Source organism: Ammospiza caudacuta, chromosome 6 (assembly GCF_027887145.1).
Source record: "Ammospiza caudacuta isolate bAmmCau1 chromosome 6, bAmmCau1.pri, whole genome shotgun sequence".
Taxonomy (NCBI): domain Eukaryota; kingdom Metazoa; phylum Chordata; class Aves; order Passeriformes; family Passerellidae; genus Ammospiza; species Ammospiza caudacuta.
The window spans coordinates 27,099,537-27,123,453 of NC_080598.1; the positions used below are offsets into that span (position 1 = coordinate 27,099,537).

Sequence of the window (23,917 nt, forward strand, 5' to 3'; positions counted from 1 at the left end):
GGGCGGTGTGCGAGCGCCATGGCGGGCGGGTGGGGCGGCGCCGTCCTGCTGCTCCTGGCGCTGTGCCTGCAGCCGCCGCCCGCCCGGGCCCGCAGCCTCCGCTTCGTGACGCTGGTGAGGGGGACGGGGGGACACGGGGACACGGGGGTGCCGAGCCGGGCCGGGATGGCCGGGCCGGGCCGAGGTGACGCGGTGCCGCCCGCAGGTGTACCGGCACGGAGACCGCTCGCCCATCAAGGCCTTCCCGCGGGACCCGTACCAGGAGAGCGCCTGGCCCCAGGGATTCGGGCAGCTCACGCAGGTGCGGTGCGAGGCGGAGCGGGCGGCGGGGGCCGGGCCGGGGTCCGGACCGCCGGTGACGCCCGGTGTCGTTGCAGGTGGGGATGCGGCAGCAGTGGGAGCTGGGCCAGGCCCTGCGCCGGCGCTACCGCGACTTCCTCAGCGACACGTACCGGCGGCAGGAGGTCAGTGCCAGTCCCCGGCTCGGGGAGCGGCGCTCTCGGCCGCCCCACGGTGGACCCGGGGCGCCGCGCGGGCTGGGGCTGCGGGTGGCTCCTTTGGGAAAGGAAACGCCGGCGCCGGGACTCGTCTCCAAGTACTTTCGTTCCTTAGCCCGTTCCCACTGCAAGAGGAAGAAGGGCCCAGGCTCTGTGCTGAGTCTGGCCGCGGGGTACGAAGGCAAATCCAACCAGAGTTGTGGGACTGTTCGAGCCGCTCACTCTGAAATTCAGGGAACTAAACAGCAATGTTTGTTGTAGCTGGTATTTGTTTCTTACTCGAGCTTATGAGATTTTCTTTAACTGTTACAACAGCTCACAAGAATGCAGCCCGTGTTGGCCCTGCCCTCCCCAGTTCACTTGAGGTACAATCTTACCAGAGCCTGTAGATGTTAGTAGTAGTTACTGGCCAGCAATGACCTTCTCATTTCCTTTCAGCTGTAAAGTATTGACAGTTGCCCAGAGCTATTCATTCCCCTCTCTCTCATTAGGATGTCCTCACACTTAATAATAGTTCTTAAGAAACTGGTAGGTTTCTTTTGGAAAAAGTCACAGAGCCCTTGTGGAACCATGTACTAAGCGCAGACAAAATTATAAAAGATTAAAAAAAGTAAGGAAATAAAAAATCCTCCCAAGTACCTCTACCAATAATCAACTGGTACTAAGTCAATCGAAACATGAACAGATGTCCAGATGAGAGGCTGGTTCAGATGGACAGCAGGCAGCCAAGACCTCTTGTCCCACTACAGGCTCTGCACCACTTCAGTTATTTTATCTGAGCTCAATTAGCTGATAGTACAGAGGGGGCAAACTAAGAATCCCCATACACTTTTCCTTGTTTTCCCCCTTCTAGGGCTTCCCAGTAAGAACCCAGCTTGTCACAGTTAAGATTACAGCCCTTCTTTGACATTTACTTCATCAACAAAACTTCCAGCATTGTCTCAAACAGAGATCCTTTAACTATCCTCAGTATTTCCTTTCCAAACATACTTCACTCTTATACACCTTCTGCAAGTTGGAACTCTTTTCCTTCTCTTGCTTGAGAAAGAAAAACAAACCAAGATGTGCAAACAAAAGCTGTTCTGCTAACCAAGCCTGAACCCTTACTCAAGTTGAGCAACCTCCCTTTTAAGAAGTGTTGCCTCTGGGTGACACCATATGACTGTCTGTCACCTGACTCAGCGACAAGCTGGAGCCTGGCAAAAGGTGCTGAAGAAAGCATGTACACTCAGGGCTTAATTGCTTGGGGTTTTTATGATACTTCTAGAATTAAGTCCTTATCTTTTAAAATATCTCATATCTTACTAAGGATAAAAGCAAACCTTTCTAATGAGTACAGGGTCAGTTTTTTCAAGCCACTGTTAAGAGGTAAAACAAAGACAGTGATGTCAGAGAAAAGACCAGTTGGGTTTTTTTCTTGTGACTGTAAAGTTTCTGAGATCACACTTCACATGAGAGTGTGAAGAGTATGTATATATTTTATGATTCTGTCCTAACACTTTAAAAAATCGCTATCTTTACATTATATTTCATTCTTCAGGCTTTTTGTTCTTGTTTCGGATCAAACATGCTGTTTCCTGGGATGTTCGTTTATGATTTCCTGTTGGTCCTCTTATTTTATCACTGGTTTCTCTATTTCCCCTTAACTGTTTTCAGTACATAGATTCCAGAATACTAAAGTTTTGCCATGTTGACCTTCTGAACATTGCTGTATTTTTCTCATTTCTCCTTTTTTCTGGCTCAGAACTCTCTCTTCTGAGCTCTAGAATGGTCAAGTCTTGGCCCATTAATCCCAGGAGCCCACAATGATCAGATAAAATCCCAGCCCTCCCTGTTTTTGTTTACTCTCCTCTTAGTCAGATGACTTTTGTCTTTTTTTCTCAGATGGAAAAACTGGGGGTTGAAGAAGCCGTTTCTTTTCCTGAGCACAGTCAGTCATTCCTAGAACTGACAGCAGAATGCAGGAGTTTGCCTCAGTCCTGCTCTGCAAATATAGCACATTTCCTATCTGTACCCATAGTTTTCTGCATCTTTGTCTTCCTCCGAACCTTCCTCAGACTCAAGACTCCTTTCTGTCTCTAACCTCTGCACACTGCACCTGGGTATCCCATTGATCCAGACCAGACAGCTCCAGTATTAGCAGATTGTCTTTGTGTGTGTCCTTACAGTTTTGTCCAGGCCAACATCAGCAGGCTCAGTCCCTTTGACTCCTGTTCCCCTGTTGTCCGTGAGCAGCTGCAGGGCACTTGGCAGTGTTCCTGGGCGAGTGCATCATGCTGTGCCTGAGCATCACCACTTGCAGGAGCATTAGTAATGGTGCACTGTCCCTGTCCTGGCAGATCTTCATCCGCAGCACAGACTGTGATCGGACACTGATGAGTGCAGAGGCCAATCTGGCAGGCCTCTATCCTCCAGGAGGACAAGAGATGTTCAACCCTAACATCTCCTGGCAGCCTATCCCTGTGCACACAGTCCCTGAGTCTGACGAAAGGGTAAGTTCGTCTCAAAGACATGTATTGATTACTCAAGTAGTGTAGCGTCCAAAAATATTTGCTATAGTCTTGATTCAGATTGTCTTGAACTTCTCCTGGGACCTACCTTGCAGAGGTTTTCGTATTTTCAGAAGAAGATGAGAGAATTCAGGGGCTGGGTTCACTCAACATGTCAGGTGCAACACCTAAGCAGACCACACATGATCGGGAGTATGTCAGCAGACAGTACTTGAGGCTTTTTATAGATGCAGTCAGGGTTTCATTACAGCTGTGCATGTTTACTGCAAATTCTGTACTCCAGCATTCTTGGTGACCTGGCTGCTCTTGTCTCTGCCCAGCTACTGAAGTTCCCTTTGACCCCTTGTCCACGGTATGAACAGCTACAGACTGAAACACGGCACTCAGCAGAATACATAAATAAGACCAAAGAGAATTGGGTAAGTGATTGTTTATGTGAGATAAGGTGGTTCTAGGCTTGTAGCTATCACCTCCGTATAATCAGAGCTCTGAGAAAAGGGAAGGGATACCAGTGCATATAATACAGTATGATATTAGAAAATTGAAGACCTTTTCTCTTTTGTCCAACGTACAGCAATTCCTGGAGATGGTGGCAAAGGAGACTGGGATCCGGGATATCTCTCTCGAGAGTATATGGAGTGTGTATGACACACTGTTCTGTGAAGTAAGTCTGGCCATCATCTTACACCCACTGGAATCTGGTCTTTAGGATTCACTGGATTTGGTGGAAATTATTTTACAAAATCCCATGAAACAACTTTTCACCCTGCAATTAGAAGTAATGTTCTAATTTCAGAATAATAACAGCTCCCACTCACTAGAGGCATGTGCCAAGAATTATGTGTTTTTGCACCCTATAAAACCTCCCACTCTGTAGCTCAGATATGTATCATGCCAGAGTCAGAAAAAGCCCTACCTTTCTTGAAAGTCGCTAGAAAATGACTGCAGTCTGAAATCTTTAGATTGTCTGTTGACAAGCCCAAGTCAAATACAGTAGAAGTGAGATCTCTGCAAACTGAAGAAACATTAAATGTATTTTTTAAGTTGAGACCTTAATTAGGACTATTGCTGGTGATACCTCTACCTCTCTGGTTTTTTAAATCAATCACTTTTCTTTCTGTGCTTATTTTAATGCCATATCTAAAAGAAAATAATGCTATCCTAAGTTAAGCGGGGTTCACTAACATCTGTTTTTGACATATTTTCCTTTGTCAGAGAAAGACTCTAGAGACAGATGTTACCCTTTACCATTTGGGATGCGGGCACCAAACTCAGTATTTGAGTCGATTTCTGTTGAAAACACATCTCATGAAGACTTGAACAGAATCAGAAATTAGGTTAGCTGTGCTGTGGTAACGCTAAACTAAAGGTCACATATCCAGGATACTTAAAGTTGTTACACACAAGTTTCTCAGTGTATAACTGTACAGCATGATCTTTCATGTCAAACTAGTGAATTATTGAATTATGGACACAGTAAACCAAAGCATTTTGACACTGTGTCACACTAATTCTATGAGTGTGCAAGACTGCTTCGCTTGCTGGCAGTGGTATACAGTGATGTGCACTATTTTGGGGGTGTAAAAAAATAAATCAGCAGGGAATTGCACTTTTCTATGTAAAGTAGCAGCTTGGGTTGCTACAAGCTGAGAATATTCCAATCCAAAGCTGCATTGTCCTATGTGAATCTGCCCTTTGTATCACAAATCTCATCTCCTATCTTGTAACAATCACAGTGAATCAACATGTATTGGTAAAAAAATATCCTTTGATCAGAGAAATCAGGAATTTCAGATCTTCATTTTCAAGAGTCACTTCCAGATTGGGCCTGGAAGGCCAGGTGACAGCCACTATAATCCCCAAGAACTTTGAGAACAGCCCACAGTCCCAAAGCAAAACCAGAATGTTGTTAAGGAAAGAGTGTTTCTCACTCAGAACTGTACCCTCAGGCTGATTGGTTTTTTCAGCTTCTTTGGTCTTCCTCCTTTTTAGTAAGTCATGCAAAATGTGCCCTGAAGAGGATTGTTTTTCTCACCTCTGCCAGTAGAGTCATTCTGCTATCTGGATGGAGACAATAAAAAAGTCCAAGAAATAGCTGAACTTACCGGTGATTCTCTTTGTAAATTAATGAAGAACTAACTAAATATCCAAGCTGCTGATGAAATTTCTCTGAACCACTCAGACAGAATGTGCCCTTAAGGATATTCAGCCTCAACTTCCGGAAATCCAATGGGATGCGGCAAAGAAAATTGTTCTCATTAATGCTGGGAAACCACAACTGCTGTTTCTCTGCCATTACAGCTGATCCTTTCATGTAATAGGTTGGCTGCAAAGCAAGTTCTTCTCTTGGTTCCCAGTTCTCGGGCTCCTGGGTTTGAGTACACGGCTTTTTCAGTGGTGCATCCCACTGTTCTGTCCACAGAGCACTTGCTAACTTTGTCTAGTGTCTTTCAGTGGTCCTCAGAGCCTCCAGGGAAACAGGTGCAGCTACATCAGAAACCCTGAGTTTGTGTTCACTCACTTATCTGTTTTTTTTTTCTTTGACTGCATGCCATCTGTAGGGCAGAATTAGCCACATATAAAGTTAATGCCCTAAGATTATTGTATCAATTACAACATAACCTTGCATTCCAGCTGTGCTTTCACAGAAATGTAGCTTTTAGGTTGCAATCTTTATTCTTCTCATTACTATTTTCTGGAATAACACCAAAACCCACATATATTCTTTGTATCCAGCATAGCAGTGTGAGGTCAGAAGCACAAATAGGAAAGGGGCATATTATATTGCATATTTAAAATAGTGTAGGAAAGTAGCAGCAGTATGGGCAGGTCTCTAGACACCCTCCCCTTCTCTGTTTAATCTGTGACCTGTGCTACCTGCATATGAATATTGTTTCTCTTTCTAGCAAGCACATAAAATGGATTTGCCTGGATGGGTGACTCCAGAAGTCATGACTCACTTGAAGGAACTAAAAGACTTTGGTTTTGAATTTCTGTTTGGGATCCACAATCGGGTAGAAAAAGCTCGTCTGCAAGGCGGTGAGTGCACCAGGGAGGGAGCCTTGTGCTGCTCTGTCTGGCTTTTGCCTCTTACCAGCTGTTCTCATTCCTCAGGAGTCCTGCTGGATCACATAAGGAAAAATCTAACCAAAGCAGCAAATGCTTCTGCCCATCAGAACCTAAAACTACTTGTCTATTCAGCAGTAAGTTGAAGCTGGGGCTGGCTTTTAGCCATCTCCTCCTGCCTACAGGGGATTGGGGTTTGGTGATAGTTTTAACCCTTTCTAGCATCCCTACAGCCCCCGTGCAGTGATCAGGACATGCATCTTTGCCACTGACTGGGTGAGAGATGCAGTATTTGGCATCATTCTTCTGGGATCCCTGAGGAAAATTCCCGATGTGTCCTTATTCCTGTTAGCTCAGGCTCATGAACAAGACTGGCAAACTTTAAGGAGACACTCTTTATTTGCTAGATGGGTTGATGCTACTCAAATATGATGTTTCAGAAGTGTGCATACAGTTGTCTCCTTTCCAGCAGCGTACTGCCTGAAAGGCCAAGCATTTCTTCCAAATTGCTCTCTAGAGATTAATTCTCAGAAAAACAGTGCAGTATATATATGGCTGTTTCACTTCCTCCCCTTCTCTGGCACCATCACACACTACTGTTCTAGCAGTACAGTTCTTCTCCCATTTCCAGATGGAAGTTACAAAGGTGACGTCCCCTCTGCACTGCCTTCTCCATTACTAGTATGGTCTGAGCTGCCCTGACACATCCCTAAGGGTGACTGATTTGGTTTTTTTCCCTCTTTCTCAGCATGACACCACACTTGTGGCACTGCAGACGGCTCTAGATGTCTACAACAAGATCCAAGCACCATACGCCTCATGTCATTTATTTGAACTGTACCAAGAGGATGATGGGTGAGGGCTGCAGTAAAGACATCTGCTGTGATTTCACCTTGAGGGTTAGACACTTAGGCTAGACTCCACTCCTGGGGCATGCAATCTTGCTCCTAGTGGAAGACTCATGAGGAAAACTTAGCACCAGAATAAAGGAAAGGGTGTACACACTTAGTTTTTGGGAAGGGATGACTTCAACTAGAGAAAAAAAAAAACCTTGCTCTGTTTCATTTTCAGTAACTTCTCCGTGGAGATGTTTTACCGGAATGAGAGTGGGAAGGAACCCTTCCCACTGACAATCCCTGGCTGTCAGCATAAATGCCCATTGCAAAGATTCTTGGAACTCACAGATCCTGTTGTGCCCCAGGACTGGGAGCAGGAATGCAAGGTATCAAGCAGCATGCATGACACAGGTGAGCCCAGGCTTGACCAGAGTGTGGCAGAAGGGGAAAGTCTGGATGATACCATGCTGACCACTTATTTTCTCCCTTACAGAACTCTTTGTGGGTTTGGCTGTGTGTGGATCCATTCTCCTTCTCCTTATTATTCTCCTCTTGACTGTACTCTTTCGCATACAGTCTCAGCCCCCTGGCTACCGGCACGTCTCCAATGAAGGAGAAGAGCAGGCCTGACAGTTGCTTCAACTCCTTCCCAGGCAGTAGGAAGGAGCTGTGTTGCCCCTAAGGATGATTGGGCACCTTCAGTTACTCAGCATTCTTCTATTTTGGCCTTTACTTCCCAGAACAGAACTGGACTTGATTTCTAGATACTTTCTAAAGGTGACATCCTTTAGAAATAACTGAGAAAAAGAACTGAGCTACTCTAAGGAAATGACACCTTAACTTTGTGGTGCTCTGGTCCTCATACAGCTTACCCAGTCTGGAGTTCCCAACATGGCCAGTTTCAAGTTTTCCTCCTTTCAAGTGACTGTAAACGTTACCACTCACCATGACTGTCGCAGAGAAGCTTGGGCGTGCAGCAGCTGCCACATCCAGTTGCATTTCTCTTCAGGGTCAACCCACTTTGAGTGCTTTTCCCTCACATCATAGAGCTGCTGATGGTAGAAAGGCTGAACTTGAGCTGAGGGTACAGCTCACCAACAATGCACCAAGACTCATCTACTGTCCTTGCAGAGGGAACTTCTGCAGATGATGGGAGAAATGTAAAGTGTTTCTTGAGGTTGCTGTCAAGTAGTTGCTGCTGGCAACTGGGGGTTTTTTTCCCCTCTTCACATTGTGGGTCAAGAGAGGACTGTACTGAAATCAGGACAAGCCTGAAAACCTAGCAGTTTTCAGTCAGTCCTGGGATTTGGCTCAGAGTAGAATCAAGAGTAAACCCAAAAAGGCTCTCTCATGAGAGAGAGCAATTCCTGTGACTGAAGCAAACCCACACTCAATTTCTTGTGCAATGTTGCTCTAGAAAGGAAAGTCCCTCTAGATAAGAAACTTGGTTTCTGTCTAAAGATCCCAAGTTTAAATTTTACTTCCCACATGTGAACTTCAAGGACCTATTAAAGGGAGCACCCAGTACTTCAGGCAGTCCAGATTTCAGCCCAAGGAATATGCTTTACTAGCAGAATGTTTTTATGCTGTAATTAAGAGATGTAGCAGAGCTGTAAGACTAGATTAAATGCCAAGTTCTGTAGTTTTTCTTCCTATCTTCTCTACTAGATGGACAACAAACATTAAGGATCAGAATTGGCAGGCCAGTATGGATTCCTTTGACACACTTGGGCATTTTGTCCAAAGTGTGATTCTTTCTCCAGCCTGGCCTCTCTGCACACTGCAGCTGCTGCAGAGACCTTCACACCAAGTGCTCACTACCTGCCTTGTAGTTTTTGGCAGAAAATAAGAGACTGCAGCAGGCACCAGAAACACAGGCTCTTCACGTGGTGAAACTGCACATTCACTTCCTACTTTTACTTCCCTTTCTGGTGCAGTTCCCTTCCCCTCTTGGATGCAGAAGCCAGTTCTTAGGTTACAAACATTTCCTTTTGTTCCCCCTAAGGAGTACCGTGGGGACTTTTCTCCACACCGTAATCAGCGTCTGCCAGCATGGGAACCCTAAATCAGCAGAAGCAGCTTGCTGTTCTCAGCATCTTCCTCACCTTTTTGTCCTCGGAAGATACAGACTAGGTCTCCTGCACAGCAAGACAGTCAGAAGGAAAAAGCTACTGCCTGTGAGAACAGGCACAAGAAAGAGGTAATAGAAAGTACATTTAGAAGGACCAGACCTGTTATTTTTAAAGGCACCAAATTTTGCACATACACAGAAAAGATTTTTATGATGATTTAGACATTTTGACTGTGAATGACTTTCTGTACTTGTTCCAATACATTTCATTATTAAAATCAATTTCTCACTGAACTCTTCTCCTCTTCTCTAGGAGTTCACAGGGTTAGCACCACTGTGCTCAGTGTTGGAAAGCAGACAGAATTTACTGCAGCATACCCCCCTAAAGGAATTCCCTGTTTCACAATCCCACACATCGCACAGGGAGATTTGACATAAACTGGTTTTGATTGCAGCAGCTATTCAGGGATACAGCTTATGATGCATCCTGTCTAACTTGGAGGGGTCTGCTGCAGACCCAGTACTATGTCTCCTAGCCCTCCTGTAGAAAGGTTTCAAACTTCTCCCCTACAAGAGCAGTTCAGCAGTATCCTCAAAGCAGCCACTCTATCAAAGAATTTTAGTTTAGTATAAAATTTTATTAATATTGCAAAACTATAAACGTGAATGTGAAGAGCCTGCACAGGCCTGGAGCCCATCCCATCAACCTCTGAGACAGCAGCAGCCTTGTAAACAAAGTAGAAAAAGCAAAACTTAACCCTTTAACAACAGTCTTGAGATTTGGCTCTGAGCAGGGGTATTTGGAAGAAATCCCTCATTTGTTTTATAACACTCTTACCAAACATTCTGAAGCACATAGGCATAGGTTAAAAAAATGCCTAATCATTGGCAGGAAACAGCTTAGAACTCTGAAAATAGAAACTACAGAATCAGTAGGTGCCCAGCTCCATACTGTCCTTGCAATCAATGATAGAGACCTCTGGCATCCCATTCTTTGTGGTTCAGCTGCAAGCAAAGAACAGGCTAAGCCTGATGTTTTGACCAACACATTTTCCAAGCTTGCATATGGGAAAGCTTGGTGTTTCCTAGGATACCCAAGCTATCCATGAATTCACCCCTGTGAACATTCTATCTTTTCAGGATGTCAATCCTATTAGCAAATGGTTTCTCAGCTTGGTTGGACTAGAACAAGCTGGGGACCCTGTCATAAGCTGCTCCACTGCAGACTACAGGAAATGGGAACCTGTGACAAGTGATGACAAACAGATATGGTAGGCTGAAAGCAGTAACTTGAGCAAGATCTGGGAACATCTTTGAAGTTCTCCTAGTGCCTCAGAAAATGAGTAGTAACTCCACTTGGAGGAACCAAGTACTGACATAACTTTCTAGAAAGGGAGGCCAAGAGGATCAGGGAAGCAACATCAGATCCGAGGAGGAAGGACAAAGTCTAATTCCACAGCTTAATACTCCCATTGCCAACAATTTGTATGCTGGGATTCAGAAAGGATCAAAATACTAAAGCAGTTCTCTAGATCCATCTATTTTTACTTCCTTCCCTGTGGTTTAGAATCACTGCTTTTTGTTTTCATCTCCTGCAGCTCCCCAGACATTAACTTAGCTTTTGGGTTTGCTAGTGTCAGGGTTTGCCTGCCTCTGCCCTCCATGTCTGGATGAACTCCAGCTTTCAATCCCCTATTCTCTCATGGTTCAATCTCCTCGTTTGTCATGGCTTTCAAGAGAAGTTCATGCTTCTTGGCTGCCATCTCCTCCTGGTTCCAGATCAGAATATTAAAGCCTGAGAAGAAAAATTAAATACTGTATATCAGAAACTCTGCATCAATCATAATATCTTAGGCTATGTCACTTAAATGCCAGAAATTCAAAAAGACTTTTTCTAAGGTATTTCCAAAGTACAGAGGATGCAAAAATAGTTACTGCAGATGCTGTATCCACATAGCCATGGAAATCTGATCTAAGAAATATACATAATTTCTAGTGTCATCTGTCACAGGTCTAAGACCTAAATCTATAGCCAGCTAACTTAATCCCAGCCTGTGAAAAGCTGACTAAACTTGGCTCTGCAGCCTAGGAAATAAGATAAATTAAACAAAGGGAAATGGTACAGCCTAGCAGGAAAAGGCTTTTCCCCCTCCATTGTTTTCTTCTACTGCTTCATGAATGGCATGGAAAAACAAGCCAGCCCTTTCCTGGGACTACAACCCACACATTTAGTGCCCCAGGTTCTCTTCACTTACCCATGCCAGAAGCCAGTGTGTCTCCCATAGGGTTAAATTTATTGAGCTGAAAATGAAAACACAGAGTCTGTAAGAGCATCACTGCTTATGTAACAGTCGTAAGAGCACGGCAGCTTATATAACCGCAACAAACCATCTGGAAAAAAGTGTTCCCTAAGAGTATCACAAAAACCCCACAAAGGACCATGGGCTAGCCCTGCTTGAGTCAGCAGTTTTAGCTGGCAGCCATATCCCATGGCAGCCTGAGTCTGTCACAAGTAACCTGGATACTGTCCTAGTCCCTAAGCCATGCCTCCTTCCCAGAGACAGCAGTGTCACTGACAGCCCTTTCAGCTGCAGCGCTCAGCTCACCGAGATGATCCCCGAAGCGTTTGGATCGTAGAGCTGACACACCATGTCGCCGGTGTTTCCATCGAACACATCCACGGTGCGCAGCTCGTTCAGCGTGTACCCGGGGAACTTGGGGTCTGGGTAGCGACCTACCACTATGAGCTCATAGCGAGGATGCCACGTCGCCTGGTCAGGAAACATGGAGAGTCAGGAGTCATGGAGAGCTTAGGGAAAGGGACAGAGCTCAGCACTGACACAATCCAGACAACTGACACTGGCAGCAACTCTTATTATACCCCACCCACAGCTTGAGGAACACTGCTCCACTGGGAGCTGCAGCAGTGTAAATATCCACCCACCAGTGTAGTATCTTGACCAGAAATCAGACCATTTTTGATTTGCAGATGGCTGCTAGCATCAAGCATGGTGCTCCTCTTAGACTTAACTCACCTTAATAGGTGTGAGGTGCTGAAACTGCCTATGTGGATGTGGAATCAGATGCTGTGGCTTGGTCCAGTCTGAAGATGAGTAAACCCTGATTTCATTGTGCTGGTCTGTGCTCAGAAGCTTGGCACCATGTGTTGGGCTGAAGTAAGCTAGGAAAGTGGGACAATAAGGCAAACTAAAGATCAGAATGCTGTGACTGACAAGAAATGTGTCACATTTCACTGACTGAAAATCCATCACTACTTCTTTAACTGAGATGTGAATATGGCTGTGTGTCCCAATAGGTAAGACTCTGACAAGACATACTACCTGTCTCAAACAAACTCAAAACTCTGACAAAAAGAAAGCTGAAACCTACCATGCTGGGTTACCTAAGAAGAAAATTTTTTCTCATTTCAGAACCACAGGAGGAAACATTGCAAAGAAAGGAACTTGCTCATTCAAAATGGAAAGACAGTGGAATAATGAGATGGATACGTGCAGTCTGGACTTCCATCAACTGGTAAAGTTGCACCCAAGAAAAAGAGGTTTGAGTTCCATTCTCTTCTCTTGTTAAAGGGATTGCCCCAATAAATTCAGTTTTCTAATCTCATCCACTGCTCCTTTCAAACTCACTTCTAAGGTACAGTGTGACAGTTTGTATGGCAAGTCTTAACAAGGTGCTGCAGCTGCCCCAGCCACCTCCCTGCCTCTGGCCACACATTCCCAACAGCTTCCTTGCTTTAATTACCATGCAACCTGGAATCTGAGTAAAACCTAATACTGCCACCACAATAAAAGCTGAGCCGAGTGGCTCAGCTCTGCAGAAATCCAGTGCAATGGAACATGAAATGAAATCCTTAACTCACCTGCATTGACAGGTTTCTCATGTGGAAGCAGATGAAGAAAGTTTGTTTTGTTTTTGATGTTTCTGAGGTCCCAGATTTTGACTGTCTGATCCACAGATGCTGTGGCAAACATCCACTCACATCGGGAGTTAAACTCTACATGAGTCACTTTCTTCTTGTGCAATTTCAGCTTCCAGATCTGCAGCAAACAGAAAATCATGTAGAACAAAATAACCAAGATCTGGAGTAAAGAAATGAAATTATAATCTACTAGTGCCAAGTAAAGAGGTCTCACATTTACAGAGTAACAAATCTTCTACAATTCACCAAGAGTGTATTCACTGGAAACAAGAAAGGAAAAGAATGACCTTGGGAAGTAACTATTTCATTCTAGAAAAACTTTGATCTGACAATTTATTACAGCCAAGAGAAAACACAAGCCCAGGCCTTCATGGAGGGAAATATTAGTGCCACTGTACAAAGCAAGATCACATCTGGAAGGCCTTAAGCAGTGCCAGACTTTCACTTGCAGAAAGATTTAAACAAACTGGAACATGTAGAGAAAATCTGCTGCCAAGATAACAAGATGGAAGGAACTGCTTTGTGTGGAAAAGCAAAAAAACCTTCATTTAAGTAAAAAAAGTGAGAGAAGATATAACTGGCTTCTAGAAACATGTCACCAAAGAAACATGAAGGTAGGACAAATATTTCAATTAACAACAACAACAAAACACAAAGTGGCCATGAATAAATTTCTATACAAAGCCAAAAGGTTATCTTTCATCTAAGGGCTGAAGCTGGCCTATCCTCTCTAGAATAATGGATATCTCCCTACTGCAGAGAAGACTGTCACGTTCTTTCAAGGGGAGAAAAAAGTAAGTCAGCAACTGACACTGAATATGGACAAGTCACTTGGAGCACTCCTGACTCTGCCCACTGCTTTGCACAGCTGCCTCTGGCCACAGATCATTGGGTGGCAAACCTTTACAGACATTACCCTTACATGCAGCAGAGAGGGCAGTGCCAGTGTGACACTACAGCAGGGACTCGAAGCAGGGCCCACTCCAAGTACTCTCCCCTCTTTCACCACATTCCAGACTCACAGTCTGCGCCTCTGCCTGCCCTCTCGTGTCCAACGGCAGGAGTGCAATTTCCATCCCAACATTCACTGCATTACTGCTCCGTGCCTACCCTCAGGTCATGGAAGGGTGCACAGCAAAGCAGTGCCTCCTAAATTACTCCCATCAGGGCACTAAGTTTCTGGAAGTGTTAAGGTTGTTGGCAGAGGGTGCTCACATCTTCAGGTTACCCTATAATTACTCTGGCTAGTAGCAAATACTCTTAAGGAAGGGGCAGCACATGACAGGTAATAATTCCTTGTTTAGAAATTATTACCATTATACTAAACAAGGTAAAATATCTACTGGGTGGCAGAAGTGGAGGATTTCTCACCACCCAGACAATAAGTGAACTCATCTCCTGAGCTGCAAGTCAGTTTGCTCCTCTTTGCAGAGTCCCTGTAGAGTAGAAAAGCACATGAGCATGAAGATTCCTGTAAGGAGATGCTGCATGGAGCCATACAAACCTCTTCACCAGAAGTGCTGAGCAGGACCACATTGCCCACATTATCACCTGTCACCACGGTATTCCAGCTTGCAGAAACGTCCACACTGCAGTACCAGCAACTAGAGGGAAAGACACAAATCAGTGCTGTTCCTACAAGAAACTGAAGGCAGTGGAGTTCTGGTTCACATCTCCTCCCTGACAAGGGAGACTGCAACAGATTGTAACTGTAATCTCCCGCCTGGTGGTATGAGTCTGAGTATCGGGAAGAAGGACAGCTTATCAGCAGTGTTTTGTCTGTGACTGAATGTGAAACAACTTCAAAGTCCTTGTGAAGTGCTTATTAGCTGTAGTGTAACACACTCCAACAGTGGAACATAATTGAGGCTGAAGAACCACTTGGTGCCTGCACATGAAAATACCTTGGGAAAGATCAGAACATCCTTGGGACTTTGACAAATGTGGAGAAACAGCTTTAAAATTACATTTTCCACAAAACACTGAAGCAGCAGTAAAGACAGAAGCTTTGGACTGAAGAGTTGCACATCAACTTCATGCTCCAGGAAACAAAACTAAATACAAACTTATCTGATCAAGACATACGTCTTAATGCCAGCTCTCCCAGGAGAAGGGCAGTGAGAATAGAACTGGGGTCCTTTGGGAACGGGTTGCAAAAGCTTCACTTGCAAGATACATTATTCTAAGAATTCAAGACCATGGAAATTAACATGATGAGCCTGGAGTCTGCAAAAAGGCCACAGAGTAAACTCAATGAACTGAAACTCAGATTGTGCAGGAATGTGGCGTGGCTTTCCTTACGGTACCTGAGCTGCCACTGACAAAACAGACTACTGACAACAATGAAGAGAAGGAAGTTACCCTGCTCTTCTCACCTCACACTTCATCAAGTGAAAAGCCATCAGTATCTGCAAGATAGGAGATGGCATCACCAGAAAGTAACATGCAAAGATGTGGGCAGCACACTCAGCTAATATAAAAGCCTACGTGCCCTGTGGCTGCCTAGCAACCCCCTGTCTCCAAGCTCCCCCATGGGACCAATTCACACCAAGAGTCTCCTAACACTGGCAGAGATGAAGAAGCAACACAGCATTAACCCCAAGGAACAGAGAATTAACCTTGCAGTGCCCTCTTCTCACCAAACATTATGATGCTCATGGCCACAGTCCAGGGCACGAGAGATCACCTGCACCGCTCTGCCCTCAAGATCCTGCAGACTTAGGGTGCCATCACCTGATGCCACATAAAGCTTCTCTGCCTCATAAGGACTGAACTTGATGTCTCCGAGAGAATCTCCTGGCCCTTTCTGAAATACACACAAAGCCAAGAGACATCAAAGTTAGAGTGAAAATGAAAATCTTAATTCAACAGTCACATCCTTGTACACACTGTCAGTTTCTCTAGGTACAAGCACTGCCTTCTGGCAGAGCACATACACAATAACTCTTTTTTTCTAACCTGTTTCAAATCCGAGCCTTCAAAGTTTGGGCTGTAAACCTCATTAGCAGCAAGGACTGCTGCTTCTGTTATGGAGGCAGGACTAACCTGCAGTGAACTACCCCGCTCAGACCATGCTTAAGAGATCACAAGCAACACCAGCACCATTCCATGCATAAACCATGTAAAATCTCATAGCCCAGCACCAAGATTTTCTTACAGAGACTACACTGATGAGCTCCCTAGGCTGCTTCTAGTGCTGTATCTGGTCTTTCTCAAGGTACCAACAAGCAGCAAAAGCCAAGTGCCAATCTTACTTATGCTAACCCCATGGCAGGAATGTTGTGTTCTGTTATATTGTATTGTTATTGTTGTTGTTTTCTTCTAGCTGGTCTACTGAGGAAAAGTGGAAACCCTACACAAAGACAGAAGAAAAGAGCGCTACCTGGGAGTCCCCAAACTCTTTGCTACTCAAGTGCACTCCTCTGCTGCTCACAGAACAACTACTTAGGTCTCAGGAAGCAGTTTATCTCTCCTTGCTCACCCCACCAGTCATCCCAGCATGACTTGGGTTCACCTTCTGCCCTATTGCAAACTTGCAGGTGAACAGACAAATTAAAAAGTAACCATGAAAGCTGCACTCAGAAAGAATTAGGTGGGGGAAAGTAAAGTGAAAGCTAACTCAAATTCTCTCACTTACCTTCAAGCACAGAACTCAAGTAACTAATTGAAGATCTCAGGCTTCCTCATGAGTCCACAGAAAAAACAACAGTCTTGAGAAAATAATTCTGACAGCTGCTTTTAGCAATTCATCTGCTCTTTTCACTCACTACTGAAGGAACCCAGACTATTAATTTTGGTACTTTAGACAAGCACCAGAAGCTTTGTGGATGAACAGGCGTGACCCTAATGGCAGGCACTGCTTGAAGTCAGTGGTATTTGTGGAGAAGCATGGAGAGAACTATGAATTGTCCTGTAAAAACCACCTGACATCAAGCAGCACTGCTAGCAGATGAAGAGGTTAGACAGTCCCAGGGCACAGAGCTTTCTGATATGTTAAGAACACACAAGTAAGGAAATCCACTGGATCCCCACTCACTCATGTACAACAGGAAGTAAGCAGCATCAAAGAGTCCCTCCCCATTAGTGAAAAGCTCTTTCCTCCCCACTACCCCATTTCAAGGAAAAATAAAAAGAATGAGCCTCCCTGAAATTCAGAGGATAAAAGACATGTATATGGGGAAGAGGAAGCCCAGTTCTCACATATTAGAGACAAACACATCTCTGTCTGTTTCTCTTGCTCTCTGTAGTGCTTTCTGCCAGCAGGACACAGAGGCCCAAAGCATTACTGTATTCTTACTCCCAGTCCTCGGTGCTGGTGAAGACCCGGACAGTATGGCCATTAAAATCCTGCAGAGTGGTAGTGCCGGCAACTGACGCAGTGTACAGCTGACTAGGGTTAAAAGGGTTAAACTTCATTGCTGTGATGGCCCCTCCAGCTCCCATCTACAAGGAAGGGGATGAACAAAAGAAAAATCCACTGAGTGATGGGGAAGGAGAAAAGTGTGTTCTGTAAGTCTGCAGGCACTGCTATGTCTTTAACAGTGAAACACACCACAGTCCTCTAAGCAGGAAAGACAACCATGCCTCTAACATGATGGTTGTCTAAACCAGGAGCTGCCCTCCTGGAGGACAAATCTGCAATTCCTTCAGTCCCCAGGCAAGGTACTCCCTTGCTGTCTGGCACCACACTATTTACAAAAAGAGAAAGGTGACTCTGGAAATTCTGGAGGACAGACCTCTCAATGTGTATCTATCTTAACTTAGAAGGGTGATAAAAGGTACAAAGTCTTTGATCCCCTGTTGGAATGGAAATGGCTGAATACAGCAGTGAGGGGGTATGCCAGATGCACACACCATTCATTCTATCTTAGTTTTCCTGTTGAGATGAAGGCACCTTGTTTCTCCCCAAAGATGTTTCTTCATCTGCCACAATAAAAGGTGAGCAGAGAAAGATCGAGACCTAAACCAGACAGACCCTCTCTGCCTACTTGTTTCTGGCATCCCTTGGTTTTGCCAGTTGCTGTATTTTCCACTGAGCACAGACCAAGTGCTGCTTCATTACGAACTTAATCACCACACCTCAGTTCTCCCCAGTGCTAAAACAGTCTGGGACTTGGGAACAGACATGCTGTTTTATCTCAGTCCCACCCATAACTAGGTACTCTGAAACCCAAGACCCTTATGTGCTTCTCACAACAAACCTCAGTTTTTATCTGCAGTATTTCATAGTACTCCAGTTTTCTCTCCCACCCATTCCTCACATCCAGAGGCTTACCCCCTTTATGAAGCAGGTTTTAGCAAGTACTTCACAATCCCAAAGGATGATGTCTCCACCTTTGGAACCAACAGCTAGCGTACTGGGGTGTGTTGGGTGCCATTCCAGACATGTCACTCTCCTGTCAAAGGGACTTGCTCTTCGAAAGAGGCAGTATGAGGAAAGAGAACGCAGAAAAGCCAGCTCCAATCTCTGTTACAAAAGATAAAGAGAATTATGACTTTTTAAAGCATCCCTGAGATTCTCTGAATGAGGAATGCTAACAATTTCTAATTGTCATTAATGTTAATATGTTCACACATAATCTTACCAACAAAGCTCGCCCAAGTGCTTCCCACCTACAGATGTTACAGGAAGAATTAATTTTCAAATGAAAGGTATTTGGCTCTACAAAACAGTAAAACATTATGGACTTGAAAACTATGCCTGTGAAGAGGGAAAAAATCAACACTTAACCTGACAAGACTGGCAAAGTAGAGTGGATACAAGAACGATATGGCAAGAGTCAGATCAGCATGCAAAAGTATCACTGTGCAATAAGTCAACAGGGAGAGTGGACAAGTTTAAATATGATTCAAGGAAGCACAGAATTAACAGAGGATAAAAACTGGCAGGGCTGAGTCAACCAAAAGGGAAAGCCATTTCAGCTCTTCCATTTTACAGGATTAAGAAACATAAGGGTGCACCAGACTTGGAGCCACAAACTGTGTATGTGGGGAACTTTTTAGGCTCCTTAAAGTTCCTCTGCTTGTGCTGAAGATCTTTTGATGTAGGGAGCTGAGATGTCCAACAGGTCCTGAAGGATACACTCCTCACCTGCCTGAGCTGTGCCTGAATGGAGCCTCCCAGCATTTTCTGGTAGACATAATGAACAATGCTGCATCGCCGCTCCAGCTGAGAGGAAAGGACTCTCTTGTTTCTCATCACAATCCCACCTCCACTGCAACCTGCCAGTGAGGAAAAGAGTAAAACCTACTGATTAGCAACACCTGTCATGCTCATTCAATATAAACAATATAGGAAGACATCTGCATTTTCTGCTACATCCATGAAAAGCTTCAGCCACAAGATAAAAGCTTCTAAATAATTCTTACACATCTAGGGTGTAGCAGCTTCTGCAATTATGGAGTCCAGTGCATCCCACAGGCCACCAGAGATTTCTGTGTACTTCCTCTTGTTAAACCTTCCTTCCCTTTCCCATAGATTTATCCAAGATAACAGGAAAGGACTAAAGCAATGCCACAGGTGGGTGGTGCACCTCTTGGACAACATACAATTTCAATGCTCCATATCCAAAATGCAATGCTGCTATCCAAAGACCCAGCTACTTGGAAATATGCCACGGGAGGTGGTAAGAACCTGCATACAGCAAAAGAAAAGTCACATGTGTGATCAGCAGGAACGCCTGAAAATTTCCCAAGTACGGCAACATGAGCTCCCACACAGTTCCTGAAAAGCCTGCTGTGAATCAGAACTTTCTGTCTGCTCACACTGTAGCCCATACAGTCTGCTTACAGTGCTGCCAGTTTTATTTTTGATAATAGACTTGCTGATGCCTCACTGCCTGAAAACCTTTCTGTTGTGAGTGATTTTTGCTGAGAGCACAGCTTGTTTCTAGATTTTGTTCGTGTTCCAAATCTTTGTCTTGAGGGGCCTTTACGTAAAAATTAGATCTATTCCGTTCCATGTCTGTGATCTAATCATCCCCACAACAATGGGCTGTCCCAGGCAAACTAAATGTCAAATGCATTTCTTAAGAAACACAAATGCTATTTTCATTTAAGGACACTTAAAAAAAATAAACACAGAAGACAGAAAACACGTGGATCATCCTGTATGATTAGAACCTAATTAAATCTTTCTTCAATGCAATAATGGAGAAAAGCACACTTCTTTGTTCACATAGTGAGAACACTTGTCACACTTATTGAAATAGTTACATAAGTATTTCTATTCTAATTGCTTTTTTTGCACTGAAGAATTGGTATCCACAGTTCCTTCTTCAGGGGTGACAGAAGAACGGGAAAGCTCAAATACAAAGGTCTTAATCATTTTAAGAAAGGGTTAAGGGAAAAATATTATTAGCCTCATTTTTCTGAAGTATCTTACAGGAATGGCAGATGCTTACCAAATACAAAAATCAGGTCATGAAGTTACAGTAAAATCACATAGCTAAATTAACTACAGAAGATGCTTTAACTATTTACAATTATAGACAAAACTCCTTTCAAACAGAGCATTTTGCCTCCACAGTCACTGTTCACCCTGCTAACTTCTCCAAGTTTGGACTTACAGACCACACAATGGAAATGTGCAAAGTCATAAAATCCCTGAATCTCTGACTTTGGAAAAACACTTCAGTAATTTCTGGATCCTTAAGCCAAAATTGTACAGAAAACACATAGTATCTCCACATGGCAGTAACCCTAGTGATCTCCTAAATCACTGATGGAATTAAAGATTTTATCTGAGAAAAGGAGGCTGAGGGGAGACCATATTGCTCTCTACAACCACCTGCAAAGAGGCTGTAGCAAGAGGGGACTTGGATTCTTCTCCCAAGTAACAAGTGATAGAAAGGAGAAAAGGGTCTTTAGTTACACCAGAAGAGGTTTAGATTGGCTATCATGAAACATTTCTTCACTGAAAGTTGTCAACGATTGGAACAGGCTTCCCAGGGAAGTGGATGAGTCCCCATTCCTAATGATATTTTTAAAAATGTGCAGATGTGGCATTTAAGGACATGGTTTAGTGGTGGATTTGGCAGTGCTGTGTTAACAGTTGGATTCTATGATCTTAAAGGTCTTTTTGAACCTAAATGATTTTATGAAGTTGCTGTAGATAAAGTCTAGACAACTTCCTCAATAAATGCAAAGCATTAAACTTTCCAGTATATTAGAAATTAATCACAACTCCACATGACATCAAAAATCATTAAGATTTGGTCTTTTTTGTAAGTTAGTCACTAAAGGAAAAAAATGCACATGAGCAGAAGTAATTAGAGGAAATTCTGTCCTTTATAATCTGAACAGAGGTAGAAAGTATTCCTTACTTACTGTAGCAAAACTTAGAACAGGAAAAGAATGGGGTTCAAATACCAGTTCAGACTGCATGCTGTGGGACACCAGCCTTAAAACTAACAACTGCATTCAGAATTGCATGACAGTAAGAATGTATTACCAAGACTGGTCTGTCCAACACTAAAGCAGAGATCTTGTAATACAGGAATTCCATAAAACTTGACCACCCTCAAATGAGCTGTAACAGCATCTTCAGTGCTTTGGGCCTTTATCAAGGGGTATAGAGTCCCAAAACTTAAACATCCATGCATGCACACACACTCACTAGACAAAAACTTGGAGGATGTACTACCCCAACACAAGTCTGCCTATTACTTCAACATCTAACCCCATCTGAACACTCATGTCTGAACATGCTTCTTGGCATTCTTCCTCTTCAACTAGTCAATGCCTGTTATTTGCTGTTAAACTGGTAGGGAGAAAGAATAAGAACCTGAAGAAATGTTACCGATTTTCCCTGAGGGTTTAGATGTTTTTCTCACAAACAACTTCTTTTCTTGTTTCTCATTCCCTCGTTCTCCATAGTCCCGTTTCTTCTTCCCAGCTGATTTTGCCTCCTCTGGCCAATGCTGACATGCCCTCTCACGCTTCTTGTCCTTTGGCTGGTTCACTGGAGCCATTCTGTCTCACCACTGAAGGCAAACAAAGCATGCAAGGTAAGACTGTCATACACTTCTAACCAGAGGACAGAGAGAAAAACTGGAATGGAACATATCCCAGTTAGTCTGAAGGTAGTGATTAGACCTGTATCCTCTTTCATTGGGATGACACTAGCTTTTTGTTGTTCTCTACTGAAGAGAAAAATGTTCAATAAAATCTTCTTTGCTCACATATGAAAATTAACGTATCCTAAAGCACTAGGTTATGTTTTGACAGATGTGTCTCTACCAGACTTTTAAGCCCAAAACCCAAAGATGTGCATAAAGTACATCTGTGAAACCACATAATACCCTGTTTCTCTGGTAACTCACACTGAGCTCTTTAGATTCAGCTAAGCAAAAGGTCAGAATTTTTGTGACGATGGCCAGGGCTGACTGGCCTTGCAACAAGCGGGCTCAGAAGGTACTTCCTGCATAATGGCCACTTTTCCTCACAACCACCATCTGGTATTTAGATTGGGCTCCTGCACGGCCTGGCAACCACACCGGAACTGCTCTTCTGACGGCGGTGGGATTCAGCCGCTCGCGTTCCGGGTTATGCCGGCCAAAACACCAGCAGGCCCCTGAGGAAAAGCACGGGCCTTCCACGGCCTGCTCTGCAGCCAGCGCGCCGTGCGCCGAACGCCCTCCGCAGCGGCAGCGCCTTCCCGCAGAGCATCCCTAGGCTGAGCCTGTGCTCTCGCTGAGCTTATTTAGAATTCCTGAATGGCCGTCACGGATATCGGCCCGTGTTAAATATAGCTCGGCGGGCACGGCGCAGGCTCTTGCCCTTCCGGCAGCTCCGGGCCTGGCGCGGAGCCGCCCCGCAGCCCCAGGCGCGGTCCGGTGCCCCGCGGCCTGGGCGGAAAGCCCACCCCGCTCTCACCTGCGCTCCCGCGGCCTCCGCTCGCCCGGCGCCGCCGCGGCCGGCGGCCGGCACTGGCCCCTCCCCCGCGGTTTCATAACCGGGGCGGGAACGGGGGGCAGCGGCTTCAGCCCTGCCCCCGGAGCGGCACCGAGTTCGCCGGCCTTGGCGGCCCCCGCCACCCTTCGCCGCAGAGGGGCAGCGCCTTCGACGGGGTAGCTCGGGGAGGACTCGGTGTGCTTGCCTAGTCCCTGCCTGCCTCCACCGCCCCTGCCGGCCTCCCCGGCCCTCAGCATGAGCAGCACCTCCGGCTCCCGGGAGCGAGAGACCAGCGAGAGCTCCTCCGGCTGCGAGGGCCAAGCCAGCCTGAAACGCGCGATCCGTCTTTGTCTGCCTCTTGTTTATTTGGTGCAGCACGTAAAATCATATGCCCCTCATTGGTTTGTAGAGGATCAAATTGTCCTATTAAAGCTGTTTGGTAAGGACCCCAAACACAGCAATCAAAAAAAATTTCAAAATAGCATTTCCACAAGAAAATTCACCTGGTGTTGGAACACAACACCAACAATAGTATCAGCACCACGAACAAGAAAAGGCGTTTCAAAAGCTGGTAACAGTCTTGTCGAGAGTAGCTCGTAGAGTACCAGATGCTACATGACGAAGCTGACAAGAACAGGAAAGGAAGAGCTCTACCAACACAGAGGGAGGTACCAGCACTTCTCCCCGCACCCGCAAAGGAGCTACTGACTGCGGGCCATGTACCATAGGGAACCTTATTCCTCACCTCTGGAGCAGTAAGGTCCCTGGCTTCAGGCCTGCCAGTAACTGTGCTGAGTAATTAAGGTACAGTCATCCACACAGGAGGCTATGAACACAGCTTCTAAAGCAGCTGTACATAGTCATGCGTTCTGTAGGGTTTGATTTCAAATGCTACTATTTTTTGAGCTATAACAACAGTTACCTATGGATTTTCTCACATAATAGAAAATGCACAGAAAAACTCTCCAGAAAAAGAACAAATAGTCTCTATGCTCTTTCCCTGAACAGTAACAAAGTTGTATTAGTTGCTGTATCAGAATGCCATACACAAAAATGATAATCACTAATACAATCTGGTTTTGGACATATACATCAAACCAATT

At 44.8% G+C, this 23,917-nt stretch overlaps 2 protein-coding genes across 3 annotated transcripts; one reads left to right on the top strand and one right to left on the bottom strand.

Moving 5' to 3' along the window:
• Positions 1-18: 18 nt before the first annotated feature.
• ACP2 (acid phosphatase 2, lysosomal) lies at positions 19-9,274 on the top strand. Of its 2 annotated transcripts, XM_058807846.1 has the most exons (11): positions 19-114; positions 206-301; positions 378-464; positions 2,837-2,989; positions 3,328-3,426; positions 3,582-3,671; positions 5,914-6,046; positions 6,122-6,210; positions 6,822-6,928; positions 7,145-7,320; positions 7,403-9,274. In XM_058807846.1, the coding sequence occupies exons 1-11, from the start codon at positions 19-21 to the stop codon at positions 7,537-7,539; spliced, it is 1,263 nt and encodes a 420-aa protein (XP_058663829.1). In that variant the 3' UTR covers positions 7,540-9,274. The 2 variants fall into 2 exon arrangements, with proteins under 2 accessions (XP_058663829.1, XP_058663831.1); XM_058807848.1 differs by lacking the exons at positions 19-114; positions 206-301; positions 378-464 and adding an exon at positions 515-747.
• A 176-nt stretch (positions 9,275-9,450) lies between these two features.
• DDB2 (damage specific DNA binding protein 2) lies at positions 9,451-22,954 on the bottom strand. The gene is made up of 11 exons (XM_058807966.1): positions 22,797-22,954; positions 21,721-21,904; positions 19,012-19,142; positions 18,196-18,387; positions 15,560-15,726; positions 14,425-14,524; positions 12,861-13,038; positions 12,016-12,161; positions 11,587-11,751; positions 11,236-11,281; positions 9,451-10,775 (listed from the first exon to the last, which is right to left on the bottom strand). Exons 2-11 carry the CDS (start codon positions 21,890-21,892, stop codon positions 10,681-10,683), a joined length of 1,392 nt encoding a protein of 463 aa, XP_058663949.1. The 5' UTR covers positions 21,893-21,904; positions 22,797-22,954; the 3' UTR covers positions 9,451-10,680.
• Between the last annotated feature and the right edge of the window lie 963 nt (positions 22,955-23,917).

What these genes read in the sequence shown, in the direction of transcription:
- ACP2 (XM_058807846.1), top strand. Translation starts at nt 19, where the DNA reads ATGGCGGGCGGGTGGGGCGGCGCCGTCCTGCTGCTCCTGGCGCTGTGC. An exon ending in TCCCTGAGTCTGACGAAAGG is followed by an intron (nt 2,990 to 3,327) that starts GTAAGTTCGTCT and finishes GTCTCTGCCCAG; the next exon opens with CTACTGAAGTTCCCTTTGAC. An exon ending in CTGTACCAAGAGGATGATGG is followed by an intron (nt 6,929 to 7,144) that starts GTGAGGGCTGCA and finishes TTTCATTTTCAG; the next exon opens with TAACTTCTCCGTGGAGATGT.
- DDB2 (XM_058807966.1), bottom strand. Translation starts at nt 21,892, where the DNA reads ATGGCTCCAGTGAACCAGCCAAAGGACAAGAAGCGTGAGAGGGCATGT. An exon ending in AGCACCTCACACCTATTAAG is followed by an intron (nt 11,752 to 12,015) that starts GTGAGTTAAGTC and finishes TTTCCTGACCAG; the next exon opens with GCGACGTGGCATCCTCGCTA. An exon ending in ACGCTTCGGGGATCATCTCG is followed by an intron (nt 11,282 to 11,586) that starts GTGAGCTGAGCG and finishes TTTCATTTTCAG; the next exon opens with CTCAATAAATTTAACCCTAT.